This window comes from Alosa pseudoharengus, unplaced genomic scaffold, assembly GCF_046254945.1.
Source record: "Alosa pseudoharengus isolate Yale_2024_CS ecotype anadromous, Long Island Sound unplaced genomic scaffold, YU_APseudo_1.1 YU_APseudo_1.1_scf_3, whole genome shotgun sequence".
In the NCBI taxonomy this organism is placed as follows: domain Eukaryota; kingdom Metazoa; phylum Chordata; class Actinopteri; order Clupeiformes; family Clupeidae; genus Alosa; species Alosa pseudoharengus.
The window spans coordinates 177,019-197,749 of NW_027468718.1; the positions used below are offsets into that span (position 1 = coordinate 177,019).

General features: G+C 42.7%; 1 protein-coding gene across 1 annotated transcript in view; it reads right to left on the reverse strand.

Moving 5' to 3' along the window:
• Positions 1-915: 915 nt before the first annotated feature.
• Positions 916-20,731, reverse strand: part of cpap (centrosome assembly and centriole elongation protein) — a 98,145-nt gene continuing 78,329 nt past the window's right edge. Inside the window, exons 13-17 of the mRNA XM_076262880.1 lie at positions 20,215-20,274; positions 19,329-19,466; positions 7,536-7,620; positions 4,800-4,920; positions 916-1,477 (exon numbers count right to left, since the gene is read on the reverse strand). Of these exons, the coding sequence (XP_076118995.1) occupies positions 1,279-1,477; positions 4,800-4,920; positions 7,536-7,620; positions 19,329-19,466; positions 20,215-20,274 (603 nt within the window). The 3' untranslated portion in view covers positions 916-1,278. The remainder of the gene's footprint in view (positions 1,478-4,799; positions 4,921-7,535; positions 7,621-19,328; positions 19,467-20,214; positions 20,275-20,731) is intronic.

The window sequence follows — 20,731 nt, forward strand, 5'->3', positions numbered from 1 at the left end:
ACCCCTCCGGTCTTTACTAGTTGTTGTTCTATGCGGTCATTTCCAAGAGGTTCATACTAGGCCAAGGGCGACATCTGTTGGTGAAACTGCAATTAGAAAAAAAAAAACTAACTAAGAAATTCTGAATATTTGTTATTCCTTTGGTGGTGGTGGTGGTTGGTTGGGGGTTGGGGTGTGGGTGTGTGTGTGTGTGTGTGTGTGTGTGGGGGGGGGGGGTACCCAAATGGCTAGCGCCGGCCCTGATTGTTATACACTCCAAAAACAAAAAAAAGGACTAAAATATAGCCCGTCTGTATGGGAGTTAAGGCATATAAACTAGTGCAATAACAATCACACAAGCTCTGAGAGCTTTGAAACTTGGCATGTTTGTAGTCAGGAAGTTGCTTTACCTACTAGAAAAGACTGGATGTGAATATCTTGATGTATGGAATAAATAGAGACATATAAAACACATAACTAAAATAAGCGGACATGCAAAATTAATATCTATGCAGACAGTTTTCATTTCCCTCATTACCTCATACATTGAGTGACAGAACACCCTGATGTCATGCTATATTTACAAATTTGGTATTGCTGGATACAGAACCCCAACTTTCCAACAAGCCATCATATGTGTTTCTATGATAATCCCTGGCAAAGCAAGCCATCATATGTTTTTCTATGATAATCCCTGGCAAAGCAACCACAAAGTAAATGAAACCATACCATAGCCATTGATCCCTGAATAATGTAATTGGTTAGGGTGAGGCTGGACCAATGATTCTGTCGCGATACAAGTGTTAGAAAAGAATCCCAATCGATTCCCAAAATGACTAAACTCTGTTCACTTTGTAAATGAGTTTTGTTTATCAGGCTACTCTATTCCTGATCTTGTAACACATATAAATCAACATGTTAGAAAGGCTCCAAACTAGATTTTCACAGGAGAAGGCCTTTAAATGTGTAATACTAAGTAGGACACCATTTATTAACAAAAAAAAAACATGTTGAAGGCAAAATAAATAAACACACACACACACACACAAATATAAACACAAATCATCACACAAACTAAAAATGTCTTCATTCCAAACTCTCGGTAGCTGGGAGTCAGCTGTCTCTCCTTGATAACACCCCTGGAACGCGTCAGGGGGTGAGTGTATCCGTGACAACGAGTCAGGGGGTGAGTGTATCCGTGACAACATGTCAGGGGGTGAGTGTATCCGTGACAACGCGTCAGGGGGTGAGTGTATCCGTGACAACGCGTCAGGGGGTGAGTGTATCCGTGACAACGCGTCAGGGTGTGTGTGTATCCGTGACGACGCGCCCCTGGGGGTCCTTGATGCGCAGGCGGCCGCTGGCGTAGTGCGTCTCCTGGGTTCCGTCGCTATAAACCGTCTTCACCGTTCCGTCTGCGTAGACGCGCCGACGCCATTCCGCCGTGTGCTCCTCCCGCTCACCGCTCACAAACACCACCTCTCGCACGCCCCTCTGCCTGCACACACACACACACACACACACACACACACACAGTATAAACACACATCAACACACGCACGCACGCACACACACACGCACACACAGTATGAACACACACCAACACACACACACACACACACAGTATGAAAACACACACACACACACACACAGTATGAACACACACCAACACACGCACGCACGCACACACAGTATGAATACACACCAACACATGCACGCACACACACACATGCACACACAGTATGAACACACACCAACACACGCACGCACACACACACAGTATGAACACACACCAACGCACACACACACACACACACACACACACAGTATGAACCAGAGTTTCCGCTAGAAAAAAATGGTGCCGGTCAAAGTGACCGGCAGAGGTTTCGTTTTCCAGACATTTTGATGATATGCCGGTCAAATATCCTATTATCCCTTCTTAATTAGTCAAATTGAGGAAAACTGGAGACAGGCTATGTAGCTTAAAGAATTACATAATCTGTATAGAATGCAACATGTTCATTAGCCTAACTTAAACATGCCTAACAAGATCTAGCCAGTATCTTTTCATGGACAGCAAGAGTCCGCTTCGTTCGTTGTTTTAAAAAGGCTACGTTGTTTGTTGCTGCTACCCACGTTATCTCAGTGGTGACTGTTTAACTTGCACAGATGTGCACAAGAATGAGCGCTCACACCACTACCCCCTAATGCTATGCCTCTTTATTTGATAACAATAAATTAAGAAATGTTTCCTATTCTGGGAAATGTTTAGTTTCTTTTTCTTTCGGCCGCGGTTCAATGATACCGTTTAATTGTGCCAGAAATTATCCGCGGACCAGTAATCGCCTCGTCGAGGAGGCCTTAACCCTGCAGATCATAGACAGAGAACGCATAAACCTACTGTATGCTTTGGGTAAAGAACACTTTGCATGTCCAATGTACACGGAGAATGACAGTGTCTTGGAGCGGCCGCACCCCCCGCAACTCCACTTCCAATGCCACTGATTCCGACAGATACACCCGACACTTCTGCTTTTTATCTGGTGGTGGTGGAGTTGACCGGACATCTGAGGCTTCAGACGTTACCAATTTATCATCATCCATCGCGTCTGGCCTCTGAAAAAACGTTTAAGGCTAGTCTGCCTGGGCCTGGCCATGTTTGAACCGCCTCTCATTTGTTCGTTGTTTAACATGGACGTTTTAAGCGTGCGCTTCCTATTTGAAATGCAGCATAGGTTATGCGTGTTGTTTAATAACTTTCAAACGGTAGAGCCTGTTCATTTAAAAACATAGCCAGAGGACGTATAATATAGGTTTAGGCTTACATATTAAAGGGGTGGTTCAGGATTTTGGACATAAGACCTCATTTCCAAGTAAGCAAGTGTGATATGTATCAGTGGAGACCGTTTTCAACACGTTTCATCCAGTCCTTCTAATTGCAGAGTTCGCAGGTGCTAGGCTAGCGCAAGTCAACGGTATGTGCTAGCCTGCCACTAAAGACAGTCTTACCCACTCCAAAGTACACCCGAGGCAAATTCCAGACAATCGATGTAAATGTCTGTGTTGATAGAATACTGTGAGAAATACAACTACCCTCGCATCGCGTTGCAATAGTTATACTTTGATCCCTGAAGTTGGTAGTAGTCATTTTGAATCTCAGCGGCGGACTGATATTACCAATGCTACTACTAGGTATCCCCATTGGAGTGCGCTTTACTGTTTACTTTTCGGCGCAGTACTACTAACCGGAGCAAGTATAATTCCGCCGCTGCTAAGAAACTAGTCCCTCAAAATGTAATGCGATCGTTGAAATGCAAGGATAGAATAACGTTAGAAATAACACTATCAAAACAGACATTTACATCGATAGTCTGGCGTTATAATTTATTTGCCTCGGGTGTACTTTGGAGTGGGTAAGACTGTTTTTAGTGGCAGGCTAGCACATCCCGTTGACTTGCGCTAGCCTAGCACCTGCGAACTCTGCAATTAGAAGGACTGGATGAAACGTGTTGAAAACGGTCTCCACTGATAAATATCACACTTGCTTACTTGGAAATGAGGTCCTATGTCCAAAATCCTGAACCACGCCTTTAAGGCTTATTCTCAAATTCAGATTGCGTTAGGGGACGGGATTATTAGCCAATTTCAATCGGACAATTTGACCGGAGAGATTTAATTTTGTCGGACATTTCATTTTTTTTCCGGCCAATGTCCGGTAATTACCGGACAACGGAAACCCTGGTATGAACACACACCAACGCACACACACACACACACACACACACACACACAGTATGAACACACACCAACGCACACACACGCACGCACACACACACAGTATGAACACACACCAACACATGCACGCACACACACACACAGTATGAACACACACCAACACACACACGCACGCACACACAGTATGAACACACACCAACGCACACACACACACACAAGATTATGCAGAAACACAAACACCACCTCTCGCACGCCCCTCTGCCTGCACACACACACACAGTATGAACACACACCAACACACGCACGCACGCACACACACACACCAACACACACACACACACACCAACACATGCACGCACACACACACACCAACACGCACACACACCAACACACACACACACACACACCAACACATGCACGCACACACACCAACACGCACACACACCAACACACACACACGCACACACACCAACACACACACACGCACAGTATGAACACACACCAACACACACACACACACACACACACAGTATGAACACACACCAACACACACACACAGTATGAACACACACCAGCGCACACACACACAGTATGAACACACACATGCACGCACACACACCAACACGCACGCACACACCAACACACACGCACGCGCGCACACACACACACTCACGTATTGAGGCGGATGATGGTGCCATCTGGTAGGCACACACACACACGCACACTCATGTATTGAGGCGGATGATGGTGCCATCTGGTAGGCACACACACACACTCACGTATTGAGGCGGATGATGGTGCCATCTGGTAGGCACACACACACACACTCACGTATTGAGGCGGATGATGGTGCCATCTGGTAGGCACACACACACACACACACGCGCGCACACTCACGTATTGAGGCGGATGATGGTGCCATCTGGTAGGCACACACACACACACACTCACGTATTGAGGCGGATGATGGTGCCATCTGGTAGGCACGCACACACACACACACACACACACACACACACGCACACTCACATATTGAGGCGGATGATGGTGCCATCTGGTAGGCACACACACACACACACACTCACGTATTGAGGCGGATGATGGTGCCATCTGGTAGGACACTCTCTTCCCTGCCGTCAGGGTAAAGTGTCTTCAGAGTTTGATCAGGAAAAACAATCTCCTTCCTCCCATCCGGGTAAAGTTTCTCTAAAACACAAACACACACACACATATGACATGTGATACAATACCATCTTAACAGTACAGTGCGCCCATTTCACTTGCATATGTGAGTAAAAATGATGGCGTGCGAGTGCAAAAAAATATTTAGGCGCACTGGTGCGAATGACTTCTAACCATGTCAGTGTTTGTCTACAAAATACACCGCAACATCGAGAAACATTACTGGTGCAAACCATAGAATCACGTGGCGAATGGAGCATAAAAACTACACCTCCCATCAACGTTAGCAGTTTCGCGTTGTGACTCGCTAGTAGTCGCTTCTATGAAATCCATGAGCGCACAGAAAAAGCGGAAAGTTAGACTAGCCAGCCAAGATGTGAAGATTGAAGAAATTAGTGCTTCTATCCACCGAATTCATCGGATATAGTAGGAACAGGATGAGATTCTTGGAATGCAGTGAGAGAAGGAAAGGTAACCTAACATGCCTTTTAGCCCAGTTGACGTATTGGCTGCAATCATACCTGTCAACACTCCCGTTTTTCCCGGGTTTCTCCCGTATTTCAAGGTCATCTCCCAGCACCCTCCCGTTTTGTTATTTCTCCCGGACAACTCCCGTAATTTGCATGGCCATCAAACTTCTTTTTAAAATCATTGATCCATTCATTTTTTCTATCAGTCTGACATCTCCCAGGTTGCCAGCCTACACATACACAATCACTTAGTTTCTATTTCAACTGTTTTGTCATAGGCTAAAACCTGGCAACCCAAAACCCAAATAAGGAAGCGGGTGCCGACTGCGCAGCCTGAGTCTCGTCGTAAGCAAGCGGGCTAGTTGAATGGCCTACTCCAGAACTAGCTGTTGTGATATTGGGAATTTAATTGATTAACACATCACATAAACTGTTATTGAGTGTTGTTGATACACTGAACTTGTGCCCTCGGAACCAAATCTGACAGCAAGCAGCGTTGGAGTTTTGGAAGTAGGCTGCAGGCAGGCAGCTGGTGGATACATACTGTAACTGGCATGCGTAAGGTAAAGGTAATGGTAAGGTAAAGCAGGCAGGCAGCTGGTGGATAGGCTACATAACTGGCAAGGTAATGGTAAGGTAAAAGCAACGACCGAAATGCAGTGTTGAAACATGTGTATGAAACGTATTAAATATGTAAACACAGATCCAGTATAAACACTGACCCCCCCCCCCCTCCTGTTTTTGGAAAGCTAAATGTTGACAGGTATGATCAATGCAGATATTTCAAATAAAAAATAAAAGGATAAAGTATATACATCCTTGATAGCTTGGGTTGGGTTTTGTGGAAGAGAAAATGGACTGTTTTAGTAGTAGTAGGCAGTATGCAGTCAGATAGGTCACCATGGGTATATTTGGATTAGCTACAGATGGATTCACAAATAAATAAATTAGCCTACATTTGGCAGGATACTTGATATACAGGCTAAATGCAAATATGGCAATGTATTATATTATTTTACATTAAATGTAGGAAAATAGAACAGACTGAAAATAAAGTAGGCACTGATCTTTAAAATCCTGTTTCTTGTAGCCTAAATGTAGTCAGTCATTCTTAATATTCGCAATTGGTGCACTGGCATGTTTAACTGCTAGCTGGAGTGTAATGTTAGATTATGTGTAAGTTAAGTACAGAACTGTCTGTGCGCCCAAATTTTTGTCTGTGCTCCTACATTTTTTAACTTGGGCGCACAAGTGCTCCTGGAAATTTTTTTTAGTGTAGAGCCCTGTGTTCCCTCACCAACTTAACAAGAACCTCTCCCCTCACCATCTTAACAAGAACCTGTTTCCTGGAGGGGGCAGCCATGGCCTACTGGTTAGCGCTTTGGACTTGTAACCGGAGGGCTGAAGTGCCCTTGAGCAAGGCACTTAACCCCTCACTGCTCCCCAAGCGCCGCTGTAGAAACCAAATTTCCCTCACAGGATCAAAAGAGTATATATACTTATACTATACTCCTTACCATCTTAACAAGAACCTGTTTCCTCACGATCTAAACAAGAACCTGTTTCCTCACCATCTAAACAAGAACCTGTTTCCTCACCATCCATCTAAACAAGAACCTGTTTCCTCACCATCTAAACAAGAACCTGTTTCCTCACCAGCTAAACAAGAACCTGTTTCCTCATCATCCATCTAAACAAGAACCTGTTTCCTCACCATCTTAACAAGAACCTGTTTCCTCACCATCCATCTAAACAAGAACCTGTTTCCTCACCAGCTAAACAAGAACCTGTTTCCTCACCATCTAAACCTGTTTCCTCACCATCTTAACAAGAACCTGTTTCCTCACCATCCATCTAAACAAGAACCTTTTCCTCACCATCTTAACAAGAACCTGTTTCCTCACCATCTAAACAAGAACCTGTTTCCTCACCATCTCAAGAACCTGTTCCCTCACAAGAACCTGTTACCAAATATCTGTTCCCCACGCACACGTACGCATTCTCTCACTCACACACAGAAAATGAATTGTCCTCTGTCGGGGTGCAGTTTCTCCAAAACAAACACAAACACAGCTGCTCACCTGTCTAATCGTTAGGAAACACAAACACACAAACAGCTGCTCACCTGTCTGATCGTTAGGAAACACAAACACACAAACAGCTGCTCACCTGTCTGATCGTTAGGAAACTGTAGTAGCTCTGTGCCGTCGGGGAAGGTTATATGTGTTGTCTGTGCATCTGCAAAAAAGTACACCTGGGGGCACATTTCATATACATACAGGTTAAGGGTGGTCCTTATATGGGGTAAAAAACTTTTTTTTGGAAATGTTCAACTCTCACCCCCTAAATGTGTTCGGATATCAATAAAAACACACTGTGCAAAATTTTGAATTGTTCCTACAATATCTAGAGGTAGCTCAAGGCCTTTGAATATTTCCGGAATCGCTCATTTTTGCAGACATTGTACCATTTAAGAACGCACAACAAAATAAAATGCAATATTATTTGTTGGTCAGACTATAATAAGGAGAATAGCAATAATAGTCAATTTAATCAATAGCCTAATGAAATAAACAATGAAAATGAGGGGGGAAAAAGCAATAATAAACAATAATGTCCATTCAATCAATAATATAAAAACAATAACATGGTAAGACTACATTAAAGAGAATATCAATAGTAAACAACAATGTCAAATTAATCAACAGCCTAATGGAAATAAAACAATATTTTACAAACCATAATGCATAAGAAGCGCTTAATGAACTAAGTGCATGTTGAACAGGAATGTCTTTAGAACCCTCTTAAACAACCCAAAACTACCACAGGAACGGAGACCACTGGGCAACTCATTCCACCAACATGGAACCACTGAGGAAAAGAGTCTTGAATTAGACCTAGTGTTTATGACTGGTCGACATAACAGACGCTCATCAGAAGACCGCAGTGGGCGGTTGGGGATGTATATCTTGATCATTGAATTAAAATAACAAGGAGCAGATCCAGTCAGTGTCCAAGGCCAAAGGCCAAAGTGAGAGATTTAAATTGTATCATCATATTGTACAGTTGTACACTCAGGACGTCCTCTTTCTCTTTGGGCCAGGAGAAAGTCTCCATCTTCTGGATTCTTGAGAAGAATGAGTGCATCTTGATGTGCGATATCAAACAGGTCTCCCAACTGGTGTATGAAGGCCTCTACATTGCACTGCTGAGTCTCAGAAGTTCTCTTGGCATTTTTCTTCAGCTTCTGCCACTTGTCGTGAAGTGTTTCCAGTTGTTTTATGGCATGTTGGGGACGAACAGGAATCCTAGCCTTGTCCTAGAATACCAAGACTTCTTTGATCACCGCAAGTTTTTTTCAATGTTTTATGGTGATATTACAACAAACATAAAACCTGCTTCTTGAAGGGTAACTTCGTTCCAGTTATTTCAGTCTATTCTGATCCAAGTAACCATATAGCGGATTTGCTTCGTGTTGCTTCAGCCATTGTCTCAGTGTATATTGTCTATTGTGCTTCATTCACATTAATGCCTTGAAAGACATATCACAATGAAAACAGGAGTTGCTATGAATTGCTCACAACAGCATATTATTGGGAAATACCGGAATCAGCAGATGAGATCAGCAAATACGCATTGCAAATTTGCATGGACAATATGGAACTCCCATTTTAATGTGGTCACCAATAATCAATACACATTGACTGCATGGCCAAATAAGTCCATTGCGGCCATAAGCATATATTATTAAACAATTATACATCCTAGCACAATGTATCACATAATACGCAAATAATCCTGAATATGCACACTGCACAGTATGTGTTAAACTTCAAAGGTCTTGAGCAACCTCTAAATATTGATTAATATTGATAAAATTTTGCCCAATTATTTTTTTTATTTATTCAAACATATTTGTGGGGTGAGAGCATGAACTTTCAAAAGTTGAAAAATAAGGACCACCCTAATACAGGTGGGTCTCAAACACCTGGGGGCACATTTCATATACATACAGGTGGGTCTTAAACACCTGGGGACACATTTCATATACATACAGGTGGGTCTCAAACACCTGGGGGCACATTTCATATACATACAGGTGGGTCTTAAACACCTGGGGACACATTTCATATACATACAGGTGGGTCTCAAACACCTGGGGGCACATTTCATATACATACAGGTGGGTCTCAAAAAATGGAATAGCATGAAGAAGTTTTATTTTTACCCTCTAATTTAGTTCAAAAACTGAACATGTTCACTACTTATATTCATTACATATAAAGTAAACTTTTCAAGCCTTTTTTGTTTTAATTTTGATGATTACGGCTTTATAACAAAATGTGACCCTGCAAGGCGAAACCAGTCACTTTGGTAAAATTTACAAAATTAAGTTATTGTGCTCACACGAACGGCCATAAAATAAGCTTTCCAACAATATGTATATCGAGTGTATTGCAAAAAGTATCACTAAGATAACCGCATCCAAAGTTGGCATGGTTCTCCTGTCAAGATACGCCAGAAGAGGAGAAAATCACCTTTTTAAGTAAATTGTCACGTGCGATAGTGTGAGGGCCAGTGATGCCAGTAACGCGTTACTTAGTAACGCGTTAGTCTATTTTTACCACTTTTTTCAGTAACGAGTAATCTAACGCGCTACTATTTACAACAACATTAAGGTACATTGTACATTCTGTGCTGGCGACAAAGTGCTGTCTAGCTAGACATCCCAAGTCTCCCGAACTTTTGGGAGTCTCCCACATATTGATAGCGGCTTCCTGACGCCCGCAAATTACATAAAATCTCCCGGAACCTAGAGCGAACAAGAGCACGCAAGCCAGACTGGACTTCAAATCAAAGATAGAATCTTTGCTTCAAATCGCGTGTGCATAGCTTAATGCGCACACAAAGGAGAGGGAGAGAGAGAGGAGTGGTGCGTTTCTGACTGAAGCGCATCCAAGACAGAGAGCATCCTGGTCTGTTTTGCTAAATCAACCAATCAGTTTTCAGTGTAAGTGCTTATATCTCTTTTCTCCCAAACATAATTAATCAGTTCAGTCAGTGTATCTAGGAACAGAAGCGTCATGGCAGCGTCAGTGCCCCTCAAAAAGGAAGATTTAAGACCCATTTCACATCAGACTACACAAAAGTGCACCCAATTGTCTCAAAAGATTAAAACATAATGATAATCTTGCACACTGCACTGTTTGTAACAGCAACTTTAGCATTGCTCACGGCGGGTTAAATGATTGCAAAAGACTTGTTGAGGTGAGTTTAACAAGTGTAATTTCATTTGCATATTACTCAGGCCTATAGGCTACAAGATGGCTAGTTGCCAAGGCTACATGAAAACAAATCTACATATTTTACTATAACAATTTCTATCAATAGGCCTTCCTTATTTGGTGTACTTAGACATTATTGAACAAACATCTGAATTTCAGTATCTAAGTAGGTTAGGTTGGGATGTCTGCTATACATTGCTGTTAAAATGCACTTCCAGTATAGTGAGTATTGGCAAAACCGGTTATCATTTTTATGTTGAGGCGTTGGGGGTGTTGTCGGCAGCTGCTGAAAGTAACTAATAAAGTAACTTGTAATCTAACATAGTTACTTTTAAAATCAAGTAATCAGTAAAGTAACTAAGTTACTTTTTAAAGGAGTAATCAGTAATCAGTAATCAGATTACTTTTTCAAGGTAACTGTGGCAACACTGGTGAGGGCACAGCTATTATTAGCCTTACGGTAGCGTGACTTTGAAGAGGATGACTGACTATTAACCGTGCAGCGAGTGTGTTTTTCTGCCCCCTAGTTAATACCTGGGACGGTCATGAGGTGTCACTATAGAATATAATTAATGTATTTCAGGGGAAGTAAGGGGAGAAGAAGTTCTGTGCACACAGATTGTGTAAAGGCCTACTTTTAAAATGCGCTATGTCAATGGAAAACTTCTCCTGGTCCCTAAAATGACGCCAGGATATTTCTAAAAGTTTGTGCTTTTGACCGTTCGTGCCCTGAAAGGCAAGTCTTTCACACTCATATTTGGTTACATCTGCCAAGAACGATAGAGAGCTGACACATTGAGTAACGAGTAAAGAGTAATGAGTAGCCTAAATTTTAGCTCTACCGTAAAACCTTATAGCGGCGTGGACAAAGGGAATGACTGCTAATGTGTTGAATCTTCACCTAAATAAAGTCAGGGTTTAACAGTCAAAACGTATGTTTATCCGTGAAATTTGTTCACAATATGAAAGTGTAGACTGTATACTGTCGAATTATGCGAAAACGTGAAATTCGTCATTTTAACCCGTACGTTTGTTTATCGTGGATTTACTCAAAATAGCACCGTGCGACTGGTTTCGTCTTGCAGGCAGGGCTCGAAATGAACTTTTTTTCTCAGTGTCCCGCAGCTGTCCCGAATTCTACTTGGCACTGTCCCGGACTTAACCACCAGTGTCCCAAATTCAAGTTCTTGTTTTTTCCCATTCTACGTAATAAACAGCATAATAATCAGTAACTTGCACCACTTAATTAACTCATTCTGGTCCACCATAAGTTCTGAACACTTAATTTATTAAACGCCATTTTACTAACATTAATCATCTGCTGTTTCACACAACACTCATTTTCAGAGATTGCGCTTTTTTGAGGTTGCACTAGAGTCTAGACGTTCTCATTGTCCGTCGTTTTGATGGACAGGTTTGTAAAACATTCCGTCAACAATCTATTTTCATGTTTCTTTAATTTCAATGTCAGTTTGGTGTGATGTCATGGCCACAGATCTAAGTGAAAACAATAAGTAGTGTGGGAAATTACGGAGTGTCTATTCGTACCCCTGGTACGAATAGCCTTGGCCACACAACTGGGCTATTCACACCCTGTTACATAACAACAAAAACATGTTGCTCGCGTGCCCAAAAAACATGGCCGACATTCGTTTTTTCGTCAGCAGAAAGTGAAGAATTCTGAACGGTTTCAGCACTAATATCTGTTCAAATTAAAGTTTAGATGGAAAAGTTATGTTTTATTTTCATAATCTTTGTTCAGTGAACACATACAACCGTCAGTTTGTTAGCTAACAGAAATTTCGTGAATATGACGTTCAGGCCTATAAACTATAAGTTTACCTGCAAACTTCAACTTCATGTCGAAACAGATAGTGCAGTGGTCACAGGCAAGGGCTGACATGTGGGAGACCGGGGTTCGATTCCCGTGTGATGCGTTTTGGCGGAGTGAGTGTGTATGTGTACCAACGTCTCTGGAGAGAAGGCACGCAATTTGAACAAGAAATCGGTTCCCAAACGGAAGTTTTGATTGCAACAATTAGCTAGTTCATGCACCAGGGTGTAAATAGCATGCAGTACTATAAACACCTGGGTACGAATAGCATCCACTTCTAACTGTACATTGATGCAAACAGCATACCTTATTCAGAGTGTCTATTACACAGCTGAGCTATTCACACTCTGTTATGTAACAACAAAAAAAAACATGTTGCTTGTTTATTAAAAAAATATTATTACATTGTGTGATCAATATGCCAGATTAAATGCACAGGGGTGCAAATAGCATACACTGCTATTTGTACCAGACAAGGTACTAATAGAACACATTGCTGTGTGCACCGGGGTACGAATAGCATACATTGATATTTGTACCAGACGGGGTACTAATAGGACACATTGCTGTGTGCACCAGGGTACGAATAGAATTCACTTCTTATTGCACCAGGGTACGAATAGCATACACTGCTAATTGTACCAGGGGTGCAAATAGCCTTACCCGGGAAATTACCACAAAGCTGGCCAATTTCTATCTAACTTTACCGAAGTGAAGCTGTCAGATAGGCTACTCTCCGGTATTCGTTTATTTTCTCAAGAATAGCCTATAGCTTAGAACTGCCATAACGAAATGTCAAATGCTAACTTAAATAACTGTTTTCATAGTTATAGGCTACCTTGCAACACTATCGTTTTGTCAAATCGCAGTTGCAGTAGGCCTATAGCTATTTAGCTCAGCATGGTATTGGTTACGTTTCGTCTGTCACTGACAGAAAACACGCAGCGTTTTTAGTCAGACTGTCATCTCGTTTTTAGAACACCAGTGTAACCTTAGGCCTACACTATCAGTCAAAAATGTTCGCAATGTCATGAAAACAAATGCCATTTCCTAGCCTACCTGCCTGCTAGTTAGGTAAGTTAACCTCTATATCGGAAAGTGACCCATTAGGCCTACCGCCCGTGCCCTATGTTTGTGTCGGCATTATGTGTCGCTTAACATTTATTTTTATACAAAACCAAGACGGCGGACTCCTAAGGAAACACAAGCACCCATCCCATTTGGATATCTTATATTGTATTTGTACCAAAAATGACATTGTAGCCTACAGTGATTCGAAGAGCAGTAAACAGTGTTGTAAGGCTGCGTGTATAAAACCACTTCTTTATAGATCAGCTGGCTAACGCTGCTTTTGCCAGCTGCCCGTTACGCCAGGTCAAATTTTTTTATAATTTTATTCAGACAAGAAAGATATTTTTAGATTCCCATGTGAATAGTTTAGGAAAAAAGTACCTATTTTGAAATTTGCTTTGCTATTTTTCTACTGTCCCAGAGTTGTCCCAGACATCATTCTATTGTGTCCCGGAGGCATTTTTTATGGTCCCCGGGACGTTGGGACATCGTTAATTTCGAGCCCTGCTTGCAGGGTCACAAATCAGGTATTTCAAAATAATAGAATAAAAAGTTATAAAACATAAATGTCAACCAGAGAAAACCACTACTCTGTGGTCAGTATGTCAGTATATACTACTCTGTGGTCAGTATAGGATACTCACCACTCTGTGGTCAGTATAGGGTACTCAATACTCTGTGGTCAGTATGTCAGTATAGGGTACTCACTACTCTGTAGTCAGTATAGGGTACTCACTACTCTGTGGTCAGTATAGGATACTCACTACTCTGTGGTCAGTATAGGGTACTCACTACTCTGTGGTCAGTATGTCAGTATAGGGTCCTCACTACTCTGTGGTCAGTATAGGGTCCTCACTACTCTGTGGTCAGTATAGGGTACTCACTACTCTGTGGTCAGTATGTCAGTATAGGGTACTTACTACTCTGTGGTCAGTATAGGGTACTCAATACTCTGTGGTCAGTATAGGGTACTCACTACTCTGTGGTCAGTATAGGGTACTCACTACTCTGTGGTCAGTATAGGGTACTCACTACTCTGTGGTCAGTATATCAGTATAGGGTACTCACTACTCTGTGGTCAGTATGTCAGTATAGGGTACTTACTACTCTGTGGTCAGTATGTCAGTATAGGGTACTTACTACTCTGTGGTCAGTATAGGGTACTCACTACTCTGTGGTCAATATAGGGTACTCAATACTCTGTGGTCAGTATGTCAGTATAGGGTACTCACTACTCTGTGGTCAATATAGGGTACTCACTACTCTGTGGTCAGTATGTCAGTATAGGGTACTCACTACTCTGTGGTCAGTATGTCAGTATAGGGTACTCACTACTCTGTGGTCAGTATAGGGTACTCACTACTCTGTGGTCAATATAGGGTACTCAATACTCTGGTCAGTACTGTATGTCAGTATAGGGTACTCAATACTCTGGTCAGTACTGTATGTCAGTATAGGGTACTCACTACTCTGTGGTCAGTATAGGGTACTTACTACTCTCTGGTCAGTATGTCACTATAGGGTACTCACTACTCTGTGGTCAGTATAGGGTACTTACTACTCTGTGGTCAGTATAGGGTACTCACTACTCTGTGGTCAATATAGGGTACTCAATACTCTGTGGTCAGTATGTCAGTATAGGGTACTCACTACTCTGTGGTCAATATAGGGTGCTCACTACTCTGTGGTCAGTATAGGGTACTTACTACTCTGTGGTCAGTATAGGGTACTCACTACTCTGTGGTCAGTATGTCAGTATAGGGTGCTCACTACTCTGTGGTCAGTATAGGGTACTTACTACTCTGTGGTCAGTATAGGGTACTCACTACTCTGTGGTCAGTATAGGGTGCTCACTACTCTGTGGTCAGTATAGGATACTCACTACTCTGTGGTCAGTATGTCAGTATAGGGTACTCACTACTCTGTGGTCAGTATGTCAGTATAGGGTACTCACTACTCTGTGGTCAGTATAGGGTACTTACTACTCTGTGGTCAGTATGTCAGTATAGGGTACTCACTACTCTGTGGTCAGTATAGGGTACTCACTACTCTGTGGTCAATATAGGGTACTCAATACTCTGTGGTCAGTATGTCAGTATAGGGTACTCACTACTCTGTGGTCAATATAGGGTACTCACTACTCTGTGGTCAGTATGTCAGTATAGGGTACTCACTACTCTGTGGTCAGTATGTCAGTATAGGGTACTCACTACTCTGTGGTCAGTATAGGGTACTCACTACTCTGTGGTCAATATAGGGTACTCAATACTCTGGTCAGTACTGTATGTCAGTATAGGGTACTCAATATAGGGTACTCACTACTCTGTGGTCAGTATGTCAGTATAGGGTCCTCACTACTCTGTGGTCAGTATAGGGTCCTCACTACTCTGTGGTCAGTATAGGGTACTCACTACTCTGTGGTCAGTATGTCAGTATAGGGTACTTACTACTCTGTGGTCAGTATAGGGTACTCAATACTCTGTGGTCAGTATAGGGTACTCACTACTCTGTGGTCAGTATAGGGTACTCACTACTCTGTGGTCAGTATAGGGTACTCACTACTCTGTGGTCAGTATATCAGTATAGGGTACTCACTACTCTGTGGTCAGTATGTCAGTATAGGGTACTTACTACTCTGTGGTCAGTATGTCAGTATAGGGTACTTACTACTCTGTGGTCAGTATAGGGTACTCACTACTCTGTGGTCAATATAGGGTACTCAATACTCTGTGGTCAGTATGTCAGTATAGGGTACTCACTACTCTGTGGTCAATATAGGGTACTCACTACTCTGTGGTCAGTATGTCAGTATAGGGTACTCACTACTCTGTGGTCAGTATGTCAGTATAGGGTACTCACTACTCTGTGGTCAGTATAGGGTACTCAATACTCTGGTCAGTACTGTATGTCAGTATAGGGTACTCAATACTCTGGTCAGTACTGTATGTCAGTATAGGGTACTCACTACTCTGTGGTCAGTATAGGGTACTTACTACTCTCTGGTCAGTATGTCACTATAGGGTACTCACTACTCTGTGGTCAGTATAGGGTACTTACTACTCTGTGGTCAGTATAGGGTACTCACTACTCTGTGGTCAATATAGGGTACTCAATACTCTGTGGTCAGTATGTCAGTATAGGGTACTCACTACTCTGTGGTCAATATAGGGTGCTCACTACTCTGTGGTCAGTATAGGGTACTTACTACTCTGTGGTCAGTATAGGGTACTCACTACTCTGTGGTCAGTATAGGGTGCTCACTACTCTGTGGTCAGTATAGGATACTCACTACTCTGTGGTCAGTATGTCAGTATAGGGTACTCACTACTCTGTGGTCAGTATGTCAGTATAGGGTACTCACTACTCTGTGGTCAGTATAGGGTACTTACTACTCTGTGGTCAGTATGTCAGTATAGGGTACTCACTACTCTGTGGTCAGTATAGGGTACTCACTACTCTGTGGTCAATATAGGGTACTCAATACTCTGTGGTCAGTATGTCAGTATAGGGTACTCACTACTCTGTGGTCAATATAGGGTACTCACTACTCTGTGGTCAGTATGTCAGTATAGGGTACTCACTACTCTGTGGTCAGTATGTCAGTATAGGGTACTCACTACTCTGTGGTCAGTATAGGGTACTCACTACTCTGTGGTCAATATAGGGTACTCAATACTCTGGTCAGTACTGTATGTCAGTATAGGGTACTCAATATAGGGTACTCAATACTCTGGTCAGTACTGTATGTCAGTATAGGGTACTCACTACTCTGTGGTCAGTATAGGGTACTTACTACTCTGTGGTCAGTATAGGGTACTCACTACTCTGTGGTCAGTATAGGGTGCTCACTACTCTGTGGTCAGTATAGGATACTCACTACTCTGTGGTCAGTATGTCAGTATAGGATACTCACTAATCTGTGGTCAGTGTGTCAGTATAGGGTACTCACTACTCTGTGGTCAGTATGTCAGTATAGGGTACTCACTACTCTGTGGTCAGTATAGGGTACTTACTACTCTGTGGTCAGTATGTCAGTATAGGGTACTCACTACTCTGTGGTCAGTATAGGGTACTCACTACTCTGTGGTCAATATAGGGTACTCAATACTCTGTGGTCAGTATGTCAGTATAGGGTACTCACTACTCTGTGGTCAGTATAGGGTACTTACTACTCTGTGGTCAGTATGTCAGTATAGGGTACTCACTACTCTGTGGTCAGTATAGGGTACTCACTACTCTGTGGTCAATATAGGGTACTCAATACTCTGTGGTCAGTATGTCAGTATAGGGTACTCACTACTCTGTGGTCAGTATAGGGTACTCACTACTCTGTGGTCAATATAGGGTACTCAATACTCTGTGGTCAGTATGTCAGTATAGGGTACTCACTACTCTGTGGTCAGTATAGGGTACTTACTACTCTGTGGTCAGTATGTCAGTATAGGGTACTCACTACTCTGTGGTCAGTATAGGGTACTCACTACTCTGTGGTCAATATAGGGTACTCAATACTCTGTGGTCAGTATGTCAGTATAGGGTACTCACTACTCTGTGGTCAGTATAGGGTACTCACTACTCTGTGGTCAATATAGGGTACTCAATACTCTGTGGTCAGTATGTCAGTATAGGGTACTCACTACTCTGTGGTCAGTATAGGGTACTTACTACTCTGTGGTCAGTATGTCAGTATAGGGTACTCACTACTCTGTGGTCAGTATAGGGTACTCACTACTCTGTGGTCAATATAGGGTACTCACTACTCTGTGGTCAGTATAGGGTACTCAATACTCTGTGGTCAGTATGTCAGTATAGGTTACTCACTACTCTGTGGTCAGTATGTCAGTATAGGGTACTCACTACTCTGTGGTCAGTATAGGGTACTCAATATAGGGTACTCAATACTCTGTGGTCAGTACAGGGTACTCACTACTCTGGTCAGTACTGTATGTCAGTATAGGGTACTCAATATAGGGTACTCACTACTCTGTGGTCAATATAGGGTACTCACTACTCTGTGGTCAGTACTGTATGTCAGTATAGGGTACTCACTACTCTGGTCAGTACTGTATGTCAGTATAGGGTACTCAATACTCTGGTCAGTACTGTATGTCAGTATAGGGTACTCAATATAGGGTACTCAATACTCTGGTCAGTACTGTATGTCAGTATAGGGTAGTCAATACTCTGGTCAGTACTGTATGTCAATATAGGGAACTCAATATAGGGTACTCAATACTCTGGTCAGTACTGTATGTCAGTATAGGGTACTCACTACTCTGTGGTCAGTACTGTATGTCAGTATAGGGTACTCAGTATAGGGTACTCACTACTCTGTGGTCAATATAGGGTACTCAGTATAGGGTACTCAATATAGGGTACTCACTACTCTGGTCAGTACTGTATGTCAGTATAGGGTACTCACTACTCTGTGGTCAGTACTGTATGTCAGTATAGGGTACTCAGTATAGGGTACTCACTACTCTGTGGTCAATATAGGGTACTCAGTATAGGGTACTCAATATAGGGTACTCACTACTCTGGTCAGTACTGTATGTCAGTATAGGGTACTCAATATAGGGTACTCAGTATAGGGTACTCACTACTCTGTGGTCAGTACAGTATGTCTGTATAGGGTACTCAGTATAGGGTACTCAATACTCTGGTCAGTACTGTATGTCAGTATAGGGTACTCAGTACTCTGGTCAGTACTGTATGTCAGTATAGGGTACTCAGTACTCTGGTCAGTACTGTATGTCAGTATAGGGTACTTACTACTCTGTGGTCTGGGCAGACCTCCTTGATGTCTCCATTGAAGAAAGTGACTTTTGCTGAACCGTCAGTAGAGAGCAGCTTCTGTGTTCCGTTAGGAAAGACCAGCAACCTGCTGCCATCTTTAAACACTCGCTCTATCTACACACACACACACACAAACACACACACACATTATATTATATTAGACCAGCAACCTGCTGCCATCTTTAAACACTCGCTCTATCTACACACACACACACACAAACACACACACACATTATATTATATTAGACCAGCAACCTGCTGCCATCTTTAAACACTCGCTCTATCTACACACACACACAAACACACATTATATTATATTAGAATTTCAATGTAGGGCAAAGTGCAAAGTCAAAGTTAATTGAATAACTACGCAAAATCTATTATCAAATCTAATGCCATGACCAAGATCCCAATTTACTGGGTTCTATCGTGAGAGATCCCAATTTACTGGGTTCTAACATGAGCGCCAGGTCTGAGTGAGCTTGTGTGCATGTCTGTGTGTGTGTGAGCTTGTGTGCATGTGTGTGTGTGTGTGTGTGTGTGAGCTTGTGTGCACGTGTGTGTGTGTGAACTTGTGTGTGTATGAGCTTGTGTGCATGTTTGTGTGTGCGTGTGTGTGTGTGCATGTGTGTGTGTGTGTGTGCATGTGTGTGTGTGTGTGCGCATGTGAGCTTGTGTGCATGTGTGTGCGTGTGAGCTTGTGTGCGTGTGTTTGCGTGTGTCTGTGTGTGTGTGTGTGTGTGTGTGAGCTTATGGGCATATCTGAGTGTGTGTATGAGCTTGTGTGCATGTCTGAGACTGTGTGCGTGTGTGTGTGCTTGTCTGAGAGTGTGTGTGTGTGTGTGTGTGGTGGGGGCCATACCTTTCCATCTGGGTGTGTTATCTCTCCCTCCTTCTGGCTAGCAAGTTGCACTCCAGGGGCCTTTTACAACACACACACACACAGGAAGACACACACACACAGACACACACACACACACACACATAAACACACACACACATACAGGAAGACACACACACACAGACACACACACACACACACAAACACACACACACAGACATACACAAACACACACAGACACACACACAAACAGGGACACACACACTCACACACATTTACAACTTGAATTAACAATTAGGGTGTCAAGACTGAAATATACTCGAGACATCTGAATAAATATTGATGTTTACAGATACCTCTTGTCCTCATGACATTACCACACAAGAGGAGGAGAGGAGGAGAAGAGAGGATGGAGAAGAGAGGGGGAGAAGAGAGGAGGAGAAGGGAGGAGAGGATGGAGGAGGAGAGAGGAGAGGAGAGAGGAGGAGAAGAGAGGAGGAAGGAGGAGAGGAGAGGAGAGAGAAGAGGATGGAGAAGA